Source organism: Chamaea fasciata, unplaced genomic scaffold, assembly GCF_029207755.1.
Source record: "Chamaea fasciata isolate MVZ Bird 193981 ecotype frontalis unplaced genomic scaffold, bChaFas1.0.hap1 SCAF_1, whole genome shotgun sequence".
NCBI lineage: Eukaryota > Metazoa > Chordata > Aves > Passeriformes > Sylviidae > Chamaea > Chamaea fasciata.
The window spans coordinates 135,263,805-135,281,941 of record NW_027094086.1 but is presented as its reverse complement, the minus strand read 5'-3'; the positions used below and the strand labels follow the sequence as shown (position 1 = coordinate 135,281,941).

The following is an 18,137-nucleotide window of genomic DNA, read 5'->3' as shown; positions in this document are numbered from 1 at the left end:
TCAAGATCAGCTGATACAGCTTTCACTTTTGGAGCAGCCTAAAAAGCCTTCAACCTGAAAATGCTTCCAAGCAGCATGCCTCCCCACGACCAATGCCTTTCATTTCATGAAAGTATAAACCATGGAAAGTTTGGTGATGACATTCAAGAACCAGCACAAAATGTTCTACTGTGAATTACTTTAGCTGGTACAACTTACAGTGAGGAAAGAAAGGAAAAATGAAATGGGAGTTGAAGAAAGGACACAAAATGTTACAAAAGGGTTAGGAATAAAAAGCAGGTTTAGAAATAATAGCAACTGTGCTGGTCCTCAAGGAGATTGTATTTTCTTAAAGTGTTTAAGTGTAAGAAGAGAGTGGACAAAAAATTATGATGAAATGAATTTTGGAGAAACAAGACAAAGAAAAAACAATTCCTGGTGCTATACAAGCCTTATATCCACATCAAATTACTGAGAATTGAGAAGTATATATATGTTCTATGCCTAGACCAGGCCTGTGCATAGAACATAATTAAAAGCTTTTACCTCTACTTTCCACCTTCTCTTAAAACCACTTTTTTGCTCTGTGTCTACGTGCTTTCCATCACCTCCAATTACTCTGCAAGACCAACTGCTTGAGGAGTTTTCACCATTGTCACCATTTTTGTATCTTCATTTTTGTATCTTCAGCAAACCTAGTATTTCTTTCTTTACAGCACTTAGAAAAAAAATACTTCTGAGAGTGTGAAAACAGCTACACAGAGATTCTACAGTCTCCACTAAAACACCTATAGGAAAGCCCAGATACCCAACTTTTTCTTCTATGACATTTGAACATAGTGCTGTAAAGGACAGACGTGCCTGACACAGGATGAGGCTTTCCTGCACTGGGCCCAACCCAGCTCTTTGTTCCAGAGACAGCTGTATTTGGTGACCTCCTCTATTTGATCTCTTCCTTTCATCTATCCTGTTTACAGCAGTCTACTCCTCCAAGGAGGTCCAAGCCAGGATTCCTATCAGCATTTTTAATTAAATTCAAATGCATTTAACATTATTTAGAGTAGTAAAATAGGCAAGAACCTTCCAACAACTTCCTTTTATCTTGACCATTCACTCAAGTGAACAGGGCCAGACAGACCATGGAGCAGCCGCATCTTGTTGCTGAAAACTTTAGAACCCTTTGGTCTTCTTCTAAATAAGTCTGTTGTGACAGAAGTAGGAAATTAATTAACTCTAATTCAAAAGCAACCACACAGAAAGTAAACTACAAAATAAGGCGTTTAGACTATTGGACTAGATTTATTTTGGAAGAGTTCCCACTAGCACTCAGAAACTGAGTAACAGAGAATTACTGCCAAATATTCTCTCTTGCATCACAGAACCTTGACTGACATTGAGCAAGGAATGATTCCCCTTTCTATCCTCAGTTTCCCACTCAAATTTGCTTCAAAGAATGACACACTTTAGAAGCTGAATCACTCTTAACACACACTTCTCAAGTGGAGCTGTTTCATACAGGCCTGATGCACTTTCTTTTAGCAAGCAAGTGCTGGCTGCTGCCTATCTGGAAAACAAAAAAAAAAAAAAAAAAATCACTCGGGGAAGCAGCAGGTTCCAATTTTTTTCATTCCAAGTTTCTGTAGCAAAGAAGCGGTTGCTGTCCTGGACACAGCAATCTTTGCTTGGCCGTTTCGATTTTTTGGGGAAAACAACCTGGAATTCATGCCAAGTATTTCTACCCTCCTCCCATATCCATCAAATCCTTGTCAAACTTGACTAGTCACAAATCAGAGAAACATCACTACACTGGAAATTCTTTCCATTTCTGCACCTGAAGATGACTAGTCCTACCTTATCTTCCTTCCTTAAAGGAAAAAGAATTTCTATTTTAAAATGTGAAAGAAGTCATTCTACACTGCTGTTGTCTCTGGACACACTCTTGTCTTGAAGATTCTGTCCTTCTAATTTATGCTTTGGACCAAGATAATGTCTTCTCATTTATGTGCAATTCCTGTTACATTTAGAACATTCACAGAGCTAACGTTAGCACTCAAACATTCATCATATCAGCTTGATTTTTCAGAGCCCCTCATGTCAAATTCATCTGACTTAACAAGGAAATAAAATGGAAATTTAATTCGGCCTCACCCCAATACCCTATCTTCAACTACCCTTTTCTAGGAGCTGCATTGCAGTAGGTTTTAAATCCCCTACTTGAAACAAATTTTCCAGAAGAGCAGTGAGAGCGAATTTTCACACTCACTCGTCTTGACACAGCCTCTTCCAGAGACAGCAGAGTATGCAAGTCTCAAGTATATACTCCTCAAGTGTGACTCGTCACGAGGAAGGGCTCCTCACTGTGACACTTCCATGCCCAGCACAACTGCCATCCTTCAGAGATCAAAGGGAACATAAATACAGTTTGCTAACAGAGACTCTGGCTGATCAAGTAATTCATACAGCAACTACCAGATGGTGTGGGACATAATGCAGATTCAGTTTGACAGTATCGCTGAAGATTCCTAAAGGATCGAGGAACAGTAAGTTTCTTCTCCTTAGATGCCAGACCCTGTTTCTGCATTAATGAAGCAGAACTAATCCTGTTACAAGAGGACAAATTTCTGAAAATACCCCTTACAGGGCTGTTAGTGGCCACCATGCAATTGTGCATAGACGCACCAAAACCAAGGTGGTCACAAGGAGCTGCTTCTTTTTAATGTCCACTTGTTGAGATTAAAATTCCTAAAAAATTCTAGTTTTGATATCTTACTTGCAAATCTCCAGACAGGCCAGGAGACTGAGAAGAGAAGGTATGCTGGAACAATCGAGCTTTCACTTGATTGAGTTACAGAAAAAAGTCAATCCTTCAGCTTCAGCTGCATTTATTTTCTCCTTCTCTGTCATTTCTCTTGTACTTCCCTTAAAGCAGCCTCTTTCTTCCCTTCATCAGGCACCACAATGTCATCAAGCCTTTGGAAAAGCCACTCTCCACACCTGATCTACTACAACTGCAAAGACAACCTTTTGTCTTTTATGCCACATTGCATAATCCTCTCCCACTTCTCCTGCTGCTAAAGCTCAGTAAAGCTTTTAACTCAAAATAAAAATATTTTTTTAGAAAACACAAAACCAAACCAACCAATCAACAACAACAAAACAACCAACCAAAAAAACCCACAAAAACCCAAAGCTGTGTGCATCCTTTACAAAAGGTACATAAATTCCAGTGTTTAAACTGGCTACTTGGGGGCACTGGAGTCTGTCCATCCACATCCACTTGCAGGATCCAAATGCTCCCAGGCTTTCTATTAAGCACAGTGCTATCAAATCATATTCTTTAATAGTATATAAAATATGGAACCATATCCTAAAATTTTTTCCTAGGGTCTGGTTCTGATTACACAGGGCCAAGTGTCCAACTGTCACGTTCAAAAATTGTTCATTTAAAATACATGGATCAGAAGGAAAAGTTGATAAAAGCATGGACAAAAAGATTCAGTGTAATTGGAGGAGGGAAATCAATTTGAACAACGTTTTCTTAAAAATAAAGGCTCCTAAAACCAATCCAGAGATTCAGAAATACAGTTTTTCAAACCTGTCACCAGTGGAATAGGTCTGGGGCCAGGAAAGAACAGTGATGACATCACCCTTTACCTACAGAAAAACAGACCACTAAATAGGGGAAAGTCTGCCACACCACAAGGGCTGCTGGTGGAGCCCTAGTCTGATTCAGGTAAGCCCTGCTCCCAGGCTTCAGCCTCTTGCCAACATGGGTTGTGTGGAACAAGTGCAGAAGAAAAAGCACAGAGATAAAAGCAGAGGAGAGGGCTCAGGACTGGAGTATAAGGCCTGAGAAGCAGCTTGATACCAGGCGCAATGGAAGGGAGACCTGGGCTCAGGGTTGTGGGCTGATGGAGTGGGAGGACAGTTGGAAGAGATCCACTGGGAGAGGATCTTCTTTTACAGCGACATTTTGGAACTTTCCTGGAACCGTGCAGACTGGCCAGCAAGGCAGCAAGGCAGAGGAACAGCAGTTGAAGTTAGCTGCCCAAGATGATAAAAATACCCCAGCAGCAATGTGAAAGGAAGCCCAGTGTGCAGGACCCCAGCACCACACAGATCTGCTTTTCCATGTTTCATACTCAGTAGTATGTCATACTCCATGACTTCCGTAGCCATTATGCTTAAGAATGTGATTAGCTCGAAGAAAGGGGTTAAAGAGCTGATCTTGTAATATCTTTAAAGTCAAAGCAGCAAGACTTAACTGTTTCTTAATCACAGTGATAGCCTTAAATAACTCACATGTTAAAAGCAACATTCTCATCGCCACATGTTCTAATGCAAGATAAATAAATAAAAACTAATCAAATAATCAATCAAAAACAAATAGGCAGAAGTAATTATTCTGATACATGTAATAATCCTGAATTGTAAATGCCTCCAAAAAATCAAAACAAAATGCAATTTCCAAGGGGCTGCTTATTTACAGAGCACTGCATTTCACAAGGAAAAAAACCCGAAGAATTAGAACTTCAGTGACAGCCATTATTATAAACATACTAGAAGCTCTTCAGATTTTCACCTAGCTCTTCTAAAAGACAGACAGTTGCCTAAATCTCAGCGCAAGAATGAGTGCTCAAGTTCATCTGCCATCACAACTGAAAATAGCCTGTTTCTGGGATTTTAAATTCTGGAAGGATGAGGGGGTGTGGAGTTGAATAAAGCACTCCAGTACCAAACTTCATGAGAAGTAGCTGCCAAATGAATAGATTTATTTTTAAATAGTATATTTAAAGTTGTTACTATCGAAGTAGCTTCTCCCATTAGTCAGCAGCCCTCAAGAAACAAGATTTGATAAAATGTCTGTAATTGTTTCACATGTATATTTACTAAATGGAACAGGTTTAGAAGTCTTGCAGCAGACTTTTCTCCCCAGGTTTCAACTAATAAAACATTCAAATGACAAATTCTGCAATTATTCATGGTAGCATTTAATCATAAGGAACAACTTTATCAAAGCAAATCAGAGAGTTAGAAAACACACAGGAATGAATTCCAACAAAAAAACCTCTCCGATCATTCCTTGCACTTTCTTGCCACCAGAAAGTTGCTAAGCTCCCAGGCACTAACTCCCCAGGACATTCTTGACCAGGAAAGAACCAGTGCCATGCAAATGTGGCCAGATTCCAGTTCCCTGGTTACAACATCTTTGAGATTTCTGCCCAGTGGGAAAAGCAGCTCCAGAACGTGATGAGATACAGAAGTTTCAGAAGGCAGATGCCCTAAGGAAAGGTGGGCTTCATGTTGGCCCTCTCTGACCTTCTTTTCACCTTCCCAACAGTTTTCCTTCCAGGTCATACATAGGAGTCTCCAAAATAATGGTACCTTAAGGTTTCTCAACAGTCAAGCCAGCATAAGGAACTCGTGCCTCTGATCCTGGCTGCTTGCTCCCCTCCAGACTGCAGGCTCCGAATGTGCAACAATACCACTGCCTGTACCAATACTACCACCGGTTTAACAACAATACCACTGGTTTAACACCACAGAAGCAGGGCTTAGAAGGTAGAACAGTACTTTTTCCACACTTCCATCTTTCATGATGTTAGCATGGTGTCCAGAGACACCTGCACAAAGAATAAGGTCTCAAACTAGTATTTATTTTCCTTATAAGATATTAAGTATTTATCAAAAGGACTTTAAAACGGGATCAGATGCTTTATTCCTTAAGCACTCATCTTTCATTCTTATTCCAGGAATATAAACTGAGGCCATTAACACAAGAGTACATGAAAGTACATTTTAAGGATTTCATTTTGTTCAAAGTCACTGTAATCTTGCCTTCTGCTTTTGCCAGGAAGATACTAAACCCTGACAACTTTTGAGATCCAACAAAAGAAGAACGCTGTAAGGTGCCCCTGACTCATATAGCTAATGTGAAATGACAGCAGGCAAAGACTATTCTCATCTTTTTAAAAAGCAATCTCCATAAGGGATGGCTAGAATTCTTATTCACCAGAATAAGAAACAAGCCCCAAACCCTTTTAAATACAGATTTATACAGAGATACACATATAGACAGGCATCTTCCTTAAATCATTGCTCCAGCACTCACTAGATTAAGACCATAAAAGGCACGTCAGTTATATGCTAGACAGCAATGTCCCAAAATATTTGTTTTAATAAAAGGACCAATAATTTTTGGTGGGAGGTTTTAAAGAAAAACCTCCCACTTAATCACATATAATTTAGGAGGAGGTTTTAAAACTTGTATCTAGCACATCCAGAAAAGGCCAAAATGAACAGCAGTCATTGCAATTATACAACTACAAAGTATTTTTAAAGATGCACGTGGGAAAGATGGTAAAATATTTGTGGGCCATACAAATAAATTGTAACAGCCATATTTGCAGACATTCCCCTCTTGTCCAGCATCTGAAAAACTAAAGTTTGTGGAAAAGCAGCTCATGACCAGAAACAGCCATGTAGGATAATCTACACAAATGCACATTGCCACATTACCACCCAGAGCTTGATCCTTGCAAATTTAACTTTCAGACCAACACCAGCTGTCTGCAGAAGAAAGTTTCAGGCCTCTGAACCTATTATTTGTTCAGCATAAGCAACAAATCAAATTTCTGAGGTAAAGTTACCAACCAGATTACATCAAAATAGTTATTTTAAAAAGAAATACAATGCAGTTAAAGTTAGCTTAGCACTTTGATTGCTTTCTTAAAATAGAAACTTTCTGCATTTTTAAAATGCTGAGCTGTGAGAAGCCTGCCTATGTGGGATCTCTCTATGGGAGCTGCTAAAACCAGGACTGTAAAAGGACACACAGAGACCTCTTCACGCAGATAAGGCATAAATTATTCCTATAGCCAAGATGTCCCTTTGGCAAACAGAGATCACTTGCATAAACTACAGCAGCGGCATTAACTCACCTAAAGACAGAAAACAAAACAAAAGAAATCAAGAGCCGCAGCAAGGTAATACAAAAGGCCTGGTGTCAACATGTCACTCCCATAATGAAAGGAAATGTTTCCTCAGCAAGAATTTAAGTGATAGATTTTTTAATAAAACAATTGTAATAAAGTCTTGTAAATTCAATAACTGAAAGTTGTAAATATTAACACCATTGGTTTTCTTTTCCATTTGCTCGTTAGACATCATTGTATTTGAGAAAAGACTGATAGCTTTATTAGATCTGGGAAACACGTACTAAAAACAAAATCTAGACACACCAAAACATAATCAGTTCATGAATACCACATGGCAAACCTACCACTGATCTATAGCACATTTTCAAACTGTCATTCAGGTAATCAATTACCAGGCACTTCTTTTTCCTCTTTTAAGCTCAGGAACTTCGGCCGAGCGGAGTGGGTCTGCCAGATGCCAGCAGCACAACAGCTGGTCGAAGTGCTCCCGCAGCTCCTCTTTCTAAAAATGTTCAATTTGGTTCACGACATCCCATGACAGCAATATAACAAAAGCAAATCCCTCCTAAACTGAGCCAATCTGCCGACAGAAAGAAGAATTTAGGAACAACTTGTAAAGCCAGTATAAAAATTTGTTTATTCTAAAAGAAGAATTTCCTTGGCAAATCAGTGCTGGCTTCATCGGGAATTCCAATTTCTGTACTTTACATAAAGCTCTATCGAAACCAGGAGAAGGTAAATTTTAAAAAGGATTATAGTGAGAAATTTTCCTTGAAATAAACCGGAGGTCTCAGCCAGAGACATCCACCCCCGCATAGGCATGCGGGGCCCCCGCCCGCAGCTGCCCAGAGCGGTTTACTTTCCCGCCGCAACGAGGGAGATTCGGCAAGCAGGGTGGGGGCCAAATCCTACTGGCAAAAAATCTCCGGAAACTGAGCGGCCAACGGGGGAGGAGGGAGATTTAAAAAAAAAAAAAAAAAAAAAAACAACCAGGGAAAGGCCGCGACGGCCCCGCGCTGCCCCCGCCCCGGGGCGCGCAAAACCCCACGGGTGCGCACAGCCCGGCCCCGCCGGCTCCCTCGTACCTGCACTTCGGAGAGTGTCGATGCTCTGCGGGCGGGCGGCGAGGTCGGCTACCGCCTGCGCGAACTGCGACCGGGAGCGCTGGTACTGCTCGAACACTGCGGGCGGCAACGCCGGGGCGCCGGGTCAGCGGGCGGGCGAGCGCCGCGCCAGCCCCGCTCCCCCAACCCCGGCCCCCGGCCCAGCCTACCTTGCAGGACCTGCCGCTGGCTCATGGCGGCGCCGGGCGGGCTCCGCGCCCGCGGGGATTTCCGCGCCGTGGACGCGTCTCCCCGGCAACCGGACGGAAGCCGAGCCGCGGGGGCGGAGCCTCGATCGTGACGTCAGCGCGCCCGCCCGCCGCGCCCGGTCTCGCTCCGCCCCCGCGGGGCTCCGCGCGGCGCGCCGAGCCCGCGGGGACGGGACGGGACGGGACGGGACGCGGCCCGGAGGGCTGTGCCCGGCTGGCGGCGGGTCACACACGTGTGTCACATGTTCCCTGCCAGTACAGGTGCGGGTATCGGCACCTACAGAGGTTGGCGGGGGCGTGCGGACCGGCAGCTCCGCGGTGGGGGGACCCCGCTGTGTCACGTCTGTAGCACACACACAGCACGGCACCTGTGGGGGTGTATCTACACGACGTGACATGAAAACGTGTACAGCGACTGGCCGCACTCATCTCTCACCGGCAGGCAGCTGCTGCTCTGGGAGCGCCGGGGAAGGATGGGGACGGGCAGGGAACGCGCAGCGCCCGCGGGACGGTGCCGAGCTCAGAGCAGGGACGTGTCCGGGCCACAGCCGCGGCGCGCCGCCGAGTTCCACGCAGCGGAGGCTGGCGGGGAGATATCGGACGGCCGGGCCGGAGCCTGCCCGTCCCTGCTGGCACTTGGGAACGACTCCGCGGCCGCCCCGCCGGTGCGCGTCGGTGGGACGCACTGCTGCCCCGGGGGCGCGTCCCTAGTCTCGCTCTGCTGCTGCGCAACTTGCCAAAGGGCTCGGTGGGCAGACAGGGAGAGCCTCGCCGCTCTGGCGAAATCTAGCGCATCTCCCGGCAGGTCCTCTGGGGTCCACCTGCCTGGCTCCCGCTTCCCTCCATACCCAGGCAGCGGAGAGGAAAAAAAAATTAAAAAAAAATAAGGGCAGTCGAAGCTGCTCGCCCCCCGCCGAGCCTTTATTCTTCGGGAAGTGGGTCCTTTGATTTTAGTTTTTTCTTTCCTCTCTCACCACCGACGCAATTCCTCCTCGGGGATCTCCGCTTTTGCCTTACGCCGCCGCGACGACCCACGCAGGGGGGTTTTGCGCCTCACGGGGAATAAACTTGCCCCTGTGCCTCACGGGGAATAAACTTGCCCCGCGCAGGGCCCCGGAGGCCCCCTCCACCCACGGCCACGGAGCGCGGCGGCGCCGGGGCAGTGCGGGCAGCGCGGGCGCGCAGGGGCGAGCCTGTGGGTTAGAGCCACAGCCTCCGCCGGGAGCCACGGGGGAAGAGCGGCAGAAGAAGCGCCGTGCCCCGCTGGAAGGGAAGGCTTTTCTCAGACGATACACAGCGTAGTTAATGATCTGCCGAACGCACCCATCCGCGCAGATGACGCGCAGCAGCACCTCCCCTCCCCGCTCGGCCGCAGGTGGCCGGGAGTAGCATCCGCTCTCTCGGTGCGGGGCGGAGAAGCGCGGGAAGGGGCACGGCGGGGAAGGGTGGTCTGGCAGCAGCCCTCTGGCTCTGCCTGGCACAGACACAAGTTATTCCTTGTGCACCATAATTGGGCGGGGGCAGAGTGGGGTTTTTTGGGGTTTTGTTTTGTTTTTGTTTTTTTTCCAGCAGCTATCATTGTGGTAGATAAGATGCGCGCTGCCTTCCACTTTTTCTCGTCTTGGTGTCCGGCCATTAGGACTAATTACGGATAATCCCCTTCATAACTGGTTGGCAAAGACATGGTTGCATCTACGAGTAAACACAACCTTGGAAGTCTGTATAGCAACTAATGCAAACGGTGGGACTGGAAAATAAAATCAGTGTTATCAGGGTTTGAAGAGAAATAGACTCTACATCTCCCCCAGTATCTTTTGAGGGCGATTCCCAAGACGCATGATACTTGCGAATGAAGGTAATAGTTAGCTCTGCTATCGATCAGGCTGCTCCAAGTGAAATTGTCATCCACAACAGAAAACCAGAGTTAATAGTCAATAAAGAGTGTCGCTTTCTGTAGCCACACATTATTGCACTGTGGCTTCAAGTTTTCATAGGCTGGTAATCTGTCCTGCAAAGCTGTAAATGTACAAAATCAGACGACTGACACTATATAAACATATTATCTGACAGGTAATATAAAGTTTTGTCTCCTATCCTGAAGATGGAATGCTGAAGGTATTTCAGCTGCCTTTTAAAAGTTTAGAAAAGTATAAGAGAGACGTCTAAATTTTTAAAAACTCGTGTCTGTGTTTGCTCAGCTGAAAAGAGAGGGGCTAACATACACAATATCATGGTCCAAAATGAGCTATGTGTTTCCAAGAGTATTTAGTGCGGAAAAAAAATCTCTTTCAGCAAACAAATTAAACAGGCGGTGTGCGATTCTTTACAAATAAAGGAGACAAATAAAATCAGATTGGTGAGAAGGTCGTTTGCCACAGAAAATATTTTGGGAAATTATCACCATGTGTACTTGAGAAGGGAACAGCTGTTAAACACATTTCTTTATACTTATTTCTGTTTTTAAGTTAAATAAAAAATAAACAAATGGTGATTAATTACTTCCAGAGGTTAAAAAAAAAAAAGAAGCAGATGTGTCGATTACAGATAAATTGATTTATCTGTCTAATTAAGTCTAATGTTTGGATAAGGAACAACAAAACGCACCCTGAGTACCACGAAGACTTACTGTTACGCTTCATTGCTTGATTCTAAGTCTGTTCACATGGTTAATAATAATAATAATGAGGAATAAACACCATACAAATGCAGTCTACGGAAATGTCACCGGTTGTCACAAAAGTACTGAAGACGGAAAATCATTTATGGAAATGACGTAGTTGTGAGACTTCATTGCCTACTGCTGGGGTGCTTATTAGTAGGAAACCTGTATCCTTAAGCGGGTGGTGTTAGTAATGACTGCGTTACCGGACACGTCAGCTTAAGAAATAAACCGGAGACCAGGGGAATAGACAACAGTTATCCAGATGAATAATGTGCCTTCGGTTTCTGGTGGATGTTCTTTAATACCGGACTTTGATTCACTCGGAAATACGCCCGGAACGGGGCGGGGATGCATAATTTTCCCCAAGACGGGGAAGGGCGAAGTTACTCCTGGGGTTTTTTGGGGGGTGAGGCGTGCCGAGGGCGTGGGTTTTCCCGGCTCGGTCTCGTCCCCGCGGGTGCGAGGCAACAGGTGACTCAGCTCCAGGAGCTGCCGGGTTCCCCCCGCAAGACCCCCCGACTGGAAGGGCAGCGGGTGGCCGGTCCAGGACCCGGCTCTCTGCCCCTCGACGGCTCACGCCCCTCTGTGCCTCGGCTGGTTAAACCGTGGATGCCCACTACGGCTTAAAACTGCACGACACCCATTAAAAGGTGAGGTCTTCCCGTGCCTTGGTGCCGCGGCTTCCCCAGCGGTTCGGGAGGCCGCCAGGGCTGAGGGTCACCGGGGCTGGAGCCAGACCGCCCCCGGCCGCCCCCCGCGCCCGTCGGTCACCCCATCTGCCTCTGGAGGGTCTGCTCCTCCTGCCACGCCTGACAAATTGTTCAAGGCGTTGGGGAGATATTCATAGGGTTACAGAAAGTAGGGCTTTTAATCCTGTATTTGCACGACTCAGCTCATTTGGTGGGAAGAGTAACGCCAAATTCTCCCACGGATCAGAGTTGGAAGAGCTGGGATTTTAAAAGCCAGGAGTTCGAACGTGGAAAGGTTAGTAGGAGTGAATGGGATGTAGGCAACTGAAGTGTTCTCTCGAAAAGAGAATACTGAGTGAAGAATTTCCAACTCCAAGTATAGCCTCTAATTAAATTAATTTGAAACCTTTAATAGTTTATTTTTAAATTTTAAGTTGAGATGTGCCATTACCTGATTTTAGCAAAAACTCAGAGACACTGTAGGAATGGAGAGGTCTCTCATTTTTCTCTTTGAGCTTTGGCTCGGGGCTGCAGGGACTCTCACCATTCTGGGGTCCCCTCTCCGGATTTTCGGTGGCGAGTTTAGTTTGTAAGACCTTCCAACAGAGTAAATTGTTTCTGTGAGGCGAAGACACAAACGTCGAGGCACTTCAGACGCACTAGAAAGAGGACTTCTCCTTTTTCTTCACTCAAGAGGACGACGCTGGCATTTGAGCAGATATTTGTAACTGTAAACGTGTAAACGGTACAGATTTGGCTAGTGGAGATTGGTGCGTCACCCTTACACTAGGAAAGGCTGAATAAAAAATTTAAGGGATAAATAAACCGGAAAAGGGCAAAACATGTCAGGTTGACTTGCAGGATGGGACCAGGAAATATTAGCTGGTAGGGCTGAGCCCTTTTTACCGCGTGCATATGGTTACACCTCTGGTTTCCTGCGGAACCGTCAGCGCCTGTGCAGTGCCATTAAAAAAAAATACATATTTTTGGGACGTTCCAAAACTGAAAGCCGGAGCTTAATTTATTCTGAGGACTTGAAAGGAACGAGGTCTTCCTTTGTGTCTGGTGCTCCGGGGGAGGGTGTGTGTTGGCTTGGCTCTGAACGCTGCCCGCATCTACATATGTAAACCCAGCAGCGCTTCTCCCCCCCGCCCCTCCCGCCCCGGTCGGATTGCAGCTCTCAACAATGCTACCACACAATGCGAAATGCGCGGAGCCTGCGCGGCTGCGGCTGAAAGCCAGTATTTAGCTCTTGATGTGGAAGGACCAAATCCGCGCGGTGCTCAGCGGAGCCCGCAGCTCGCCCCGAGGCCGTCCCGTCCTCCTGCACCGTTATTGTCCTTGGCTGCTGCGGTTAGAGGGGTGGGGACAGGCAGCAGCCAGACGACCGTATCCCGGTTTGCAGAAGAAGGTGTAACGGGAGGCGCTGGCAGCAGCAAAGGCTGCAAATCGCTGTCGTGTGGTTGCTATTAGCAACAAATCAGCTGAACAGCCTGCAAACCCCGAGCACCTAGGGCGGAGGTGGCAGGGAGAGCGCCGGGGCTGGGAAGGCTGAGGTGGATGGGCGCTTTCCCGAGGGGACCTCCCGTGCCGCCCCGAGCTTCCTCCCGGCAGGACGGCCGAGAAGGGGCAGAGCAAGGGGAGATGCTGCCACCGCCGCGCACTGCGCTCCAGGAGAGGGGAAAGCCAACCCTCCTAAAAGAGACAAAATGGCAGCTCATGGCTTGTAGGCATCCTTCCCAGCGCTGAGTCCCTGTCTCCCCTCCGCCAGTCCCCTCTGCTGCCAGCTCCTCCGTGCCCGGGGGCTCTCCTCGCCTGTCCGGCAGCAGAGCCCCAGCTCGGGGAGCAGCAGCGCGGTGTCCCCCGGGGCTCCAACCGCAGCCCTTCGCCCTTCGCAGCCAGCCTAGAAATCGAAGTGCAATCCCTTCGAATGGGACACGTCCCGACCGGACACATGGAAGCACCCGTTGGTCGGGCAGAGCTGCGGCTCCGCGCTACGCGCACCCCAGCTCGGCTTGCGCACTGCCGGAGTCAGGAACCTACGAGGGATGTGCGCAGGCTCCGCACCCCGCGCAATGAGAGCTGCCTCGCAGGGGCACCACTCACTCAGCATCCCTGCACTTTGGCCATGCCAACAGCGCCCTGGTAGCATAGCTGGCTATCTTGATTTCAGTAGTTTGGGCTTTCTTCTGATTTGTTTTGTTGTTGTTGTTGTTGTTGTTGTTGTTGTTGTTGTTGTTTGTTTTGTTGGAGGGTTTTATTCCTCATTTCTCCTTCAAAGTTTTAGGATTGTGTATGTGGAGGTTTTTGGGGGTTCTTTGGTGGAATGTGGGGGTTTTTTTCTAATTTTGTTAGTTTTTTTTCCTGATTTTTGTGTTTGAGTTTTGGGGAAAATTTTTTGTTTGGTTTATTTGGTTTGGTTTTTTTTTTTTTGGGGGGGGGGGGGCGCTAGGGTTTTTTTTGGTGGGTTTTTTCTTCTTTTTTTTTTTTTTTCTTTTTTTTTTTTTCTGTAGACTCAGTCCACCTCGGAGGCCTCCATCAGCTGCACGATGTTATCTCACAGATCAGAAAGTGCCTCGTTGAAAAGGCAACTATCGAGCATCCTCAGCTCATGGAGGAGTAAGAAATGCCACCGCTGGCAGCAGTGCCTGAAAGCTCTGCGCTCGGCGGGGGCCCCAGGATGCGAGGCGGCTTCTCCTGGCCTCGGCCTTCTCCACCGGGGCTGCGGCGGCCGAGAGGCATCGGGGACGCGGAGCCCGGCGGCGGGCGCTGAGGAGGAAGGGCTGCTGCCTGCCTCTACTATTGGAAAGTGCCTCCCTGCCACTGGGGAGTTCTCACCCGGCCGATCCTGGAAAATGTACCCCCTCCACACCGTTGAGAGCATCGGTGTTCGAAACGGGGAAGGCATCTGCCTGTCCCCGGCGATAGGAACATAAAGCCCTTTGTCTCTCTAGACGAGGTGCGATATTCAGCTGCGGGCCATGAAAATAGATACGCCAAATGGCTACCGCGACCTCCTCCTATCTCTCGGGGAGGTGGACTCGCCCCGAGGCCCCACCGTGCCCCGGGAAGGGCTGGTGCCGGCCGGCCTCAGCGGGAGGCCGTGCGCTTGCGGCAGGGCGGACGGAGATGCAGGACCGCGACGCTCCGCAGCTGGAAAACCCGGAATGCTCCTGTCCCGCTGCGCGCATCCCCAAATGTCCGGGCCGGCTGGAGCACACTAAAGGCCAGGAGGCGGGAGAAGGCAGACCGGACGCAGGACGGTGCGGAGCTTACGGCGGCGCCGCTCCACCTCAGCGGAGGGCGGCTGCGGCCGGGGGTGCTGCCTGCCAGGCGTGCCCGCCGCCCCCCGGCCGGACCCGGCACGGCCCGAGAGCTGCCGAAGGCGCGACGGCGCACCCGCCGCGGCCGCCGGCGGAGGCCGATGGGGCGGCGCTGGCGGCGCCCGTGGGCGGCGGGCGCGGCGCGGAGCGGCCGGCGGGTCCCCCCGCGGGTCCCGCTCCGCGCAGCCCCGTTCGAATCTGGCGGCGCGGGGGAAGTTCCGCGGGCGCGAGAGGTGCGCAGGCGCAAGATGGCCTCTGCCCGGGCGCGGGGGGCGCGGAGCGGGGCGGCCCGCCCGTGGAGGGGCAGCCGGCGGGGGCCCGGCCGCGCCCGCGGCACCGGCGGCGCCGAGCGCCACGTTTCCACGCCGGCCCGAGAAGCCGCGTTCCCGCCGGCGGAGGCAAAGCGGAGAGAAACGCGGCAGAACCGCAGCTCCCGGCTGGGCTGGCGGGGCGGGCAGCGGCCGCCCGCCCGGCGGCGGGGAGGCCCGCGGGCTCCTCGCACCCCTGGGGCAGCGCCCGCCTCCGGCACTGCCACTCGCGGCCTTTCCGTGACGGCCGCTGTCTTGCCCGTCGCGGCCGCGGCTTCGTGGCAGCGGACGAGGATGGAAGTCCCTCTCCCTGCCCAGCCCCGGCAGGAAAACCTCCTTTGCCGTGGGTGTTACGTGTCCTTCGTGCTCTACCCGTTACTGACATTGATTTTTTTTTTTCCCTTTAACCCACATCATCTCTGTTAAATAAATACAAATATTCCATCCCCAAAAACGGCGAGACCGAGAATTGCCTGGTTCACACCGAGCTTTACAAGTTCTTCTGTTCTCCTGGCGGGACTCCTGTTGGTCACGGGGAAAGAGAGTGAAGGAGCCAGAGTTGGAAAAAATCCTCACTGCCAGAATCCTTGCCATCCTTGAGTTAAAACACAAATCATCCGTGGGTCGGAGCTCCAGGAACGGGGCAACGACGCTGAGCTGCGGAAAGCGGAGATCCGCAGCCCTTAGGAAGTGAGGGCAGGGTCTTCTACGGGCGTCCTCCGGGTAGGAGACGGGCAGAAAAGATGAAAAATAAACTGTTTGTAGTAAAATAAAGGAAATCCGTTTCAAGTACTCAGAGTAGGAGCAAGAACGTTAAAAATTAACAGCGGAAACAGGAAACACTTATCTGAGTAAACACTGTCTCTGAATTTCACCGTTTTAAAATTGGGAGGGCGCGAGGTGCTCGGCGGGGCCGCCGCCACCCTCCTCCCGCTGCGGTGCCTGCGGCGGGGGCCGCCGCCGACCGCCCCGTTCCGGGGCCAGAAAGCGGAGCCCGGCCCGACGAGACAATCCGATCCTCGTCAGCCACTTTGGTGGCAAAGATCGGAACTGCAGGAGTTCCTGCGTGGTGAGGGATGAACAGTCCAGAAGTGATGTTTGGAAGGCAGGAGCAGTCTGCCGCCGGGACTCAGGAACCGGCGGTTCGGGGCCGCGGCGAAGAAAAGAGGCGCAGGGTTGGCGGAGGCGGAAGGAAGGAGAGTTCACCTCGGTGCCGGCCGTGGGAAGACTTGCTTTGGCCGCGTTTTGAAAACCCCCAGCGAAACGAGCGACTCCTGGGGCAGCGGTGCGGCGGCGGAGGTGACAGCGGTGGCCCGGCGGCCGCGGCCAGAGGACCAAAGGCATCGCCTCGTCGGGAAGGGCGCCCGCCGCTGCCGCTGCCTCCGCCGTCGGGTTTCTCTGCCCCCCGTCATTCAAAAATCGTGGAGCGTCGTTTTCTCACGGCGTTTCCTGGATCTCCCCCGGTGCTGCCCGGTCTCCGGCGCCGCGGCGGTACCACCCGCCGCTTCCCTCTCCGGCCCACGGGACGTTGCCGGCGTCGGAAATTTGCCGGCGGTACCCGCCCGCCAGCGTCGGTTTTCTGGAAGTGATGGGCGCAGGTCGTCGAGAGAAATGGTCTGTGCTGGGGACAACACTCTCGGCTCAGCAAGCTCGTCATGCTCCTCTTTCTCTCCCTGCATATTTCTGCATTCCGTCTCCCTTTCCTGTCCGTCTTCTCCAGAAGCGCATGGAGCTTTTCATGCTCCCTCTCTGTTGCTTTCCTCGGGGCTGGATCCCCATTCGTGCCGGACACAAAAGCGCTGCTTGGAGATGCAGGCAGTTGAACCAGGGCGGAAAATTCGGTCGGACGAAGGCAGAAAAACATCCTTTTCCAGCCGGCACAGACCACTCCTGCCTCTGTCCTTGACCAGATTGCTTGTTGAACAAGCTCAGGAAAACGCAGCAGACTTCGCCTTTATCCCTCCATCTATATAAACGCAACGTCGGCTAATGAAAAGACTCCCCTTACATGTACCGAGCGTAGATTTCTTTCTTATCAGGGAGAATTTAGGTACATGTAGAAGGAAAACCTGTCGCTATGTAAATACAAAGGAAAATATTGTGAAACCGGGAAGGCTGACAGAGCAGCTTCACAAGTAGAACACCAAGATGCTATCTTTGATCGTCCTCCCAGTTGTGCTTAGCAGTATATACGCATCGCTGTGCCATCTGCGCAGGGCCAGCAGCAAAACAAGAGTTTCACATGGCAGCACAAACATCCTCGTCGGCTTTTGCACCTCGGCAAGAGATCTACTACAGCATTTGTTCTTGTTCAGACACGAGATGTCAAACTGGGAGATGTCGAATATACTCTAAAAGCTTAGTAAATCTCGAAGTGAAATATCCAGCTCCTGTTTCACTGCCAAGTGCTTCACGGGCACTCCACAAAGACCGAATTGATGCTAGAAGTAGTGATTATCTGCTATTTCGACTAAAATTAAGCACATTTTGATCAGTGTGCTAACGTACAAGCCTCTGCAGCAGGTTCAGTGCTGGGTTTTGGGCGAAATAATTCAACCAGTACAGTGTGATTCACTCATGTAGCTGAGGAAATCGTGCCAAGATAGACATTCAGTCGCATTGAGAGATATCTTTATATTAAAATGTATTTAGTTCTACTGAGGCTTTAAAAAGTAATCCAGGGCAGCACAGGCAGAATGTGGCACTCGCCATCACAAAAAATCAAATACTTCCCTTCTTGGACAGTGCAGTTTAACAGGGACTAAGTTTGAACAGACAGGAGGTAAAACCTGTGGCTGACTGGGATGTGAGGATGCACCATTTGCTTATTTTCAAGAATAAATCAGGGTCAAATAAAGAACAGCAAATGTTTTCAAGACATGCAACCAAAACAAATCACTACAATTTCTAGGTGAGCTTTTCCCCC

General features: G+C 49.5%; 1 protein-coding gene across 1 annotated transcript in view; it reads right to left on the bottom strand.

The window, feature by feature from the left end:
• The window catches only part of SPAG6 (sperm associated antigen 6), a 35,711-nt gene extending 27,496 nt beyond the window's left edge, over positions 1–8,215 (bottom strand). The window contains exons 1-2 of the mRNA XM_066190262.1: positions 8,191–8,215; positions 8,003–8,098 (exon numbers count right to left, since the gene is read on the bottom strand). Of these exons, the coding sequence (XP_066046359.1) occupies positions 8,003–8,098; positions 8,191–8,215 (121 nt within the window). The remainder of the gene's footprint in view (positions 1–8,002; positions 8,099–8,190) is intronic.
• Between the last annotated feature and the right edge of the window lie 9,922 nt (positions 8,216–18,137).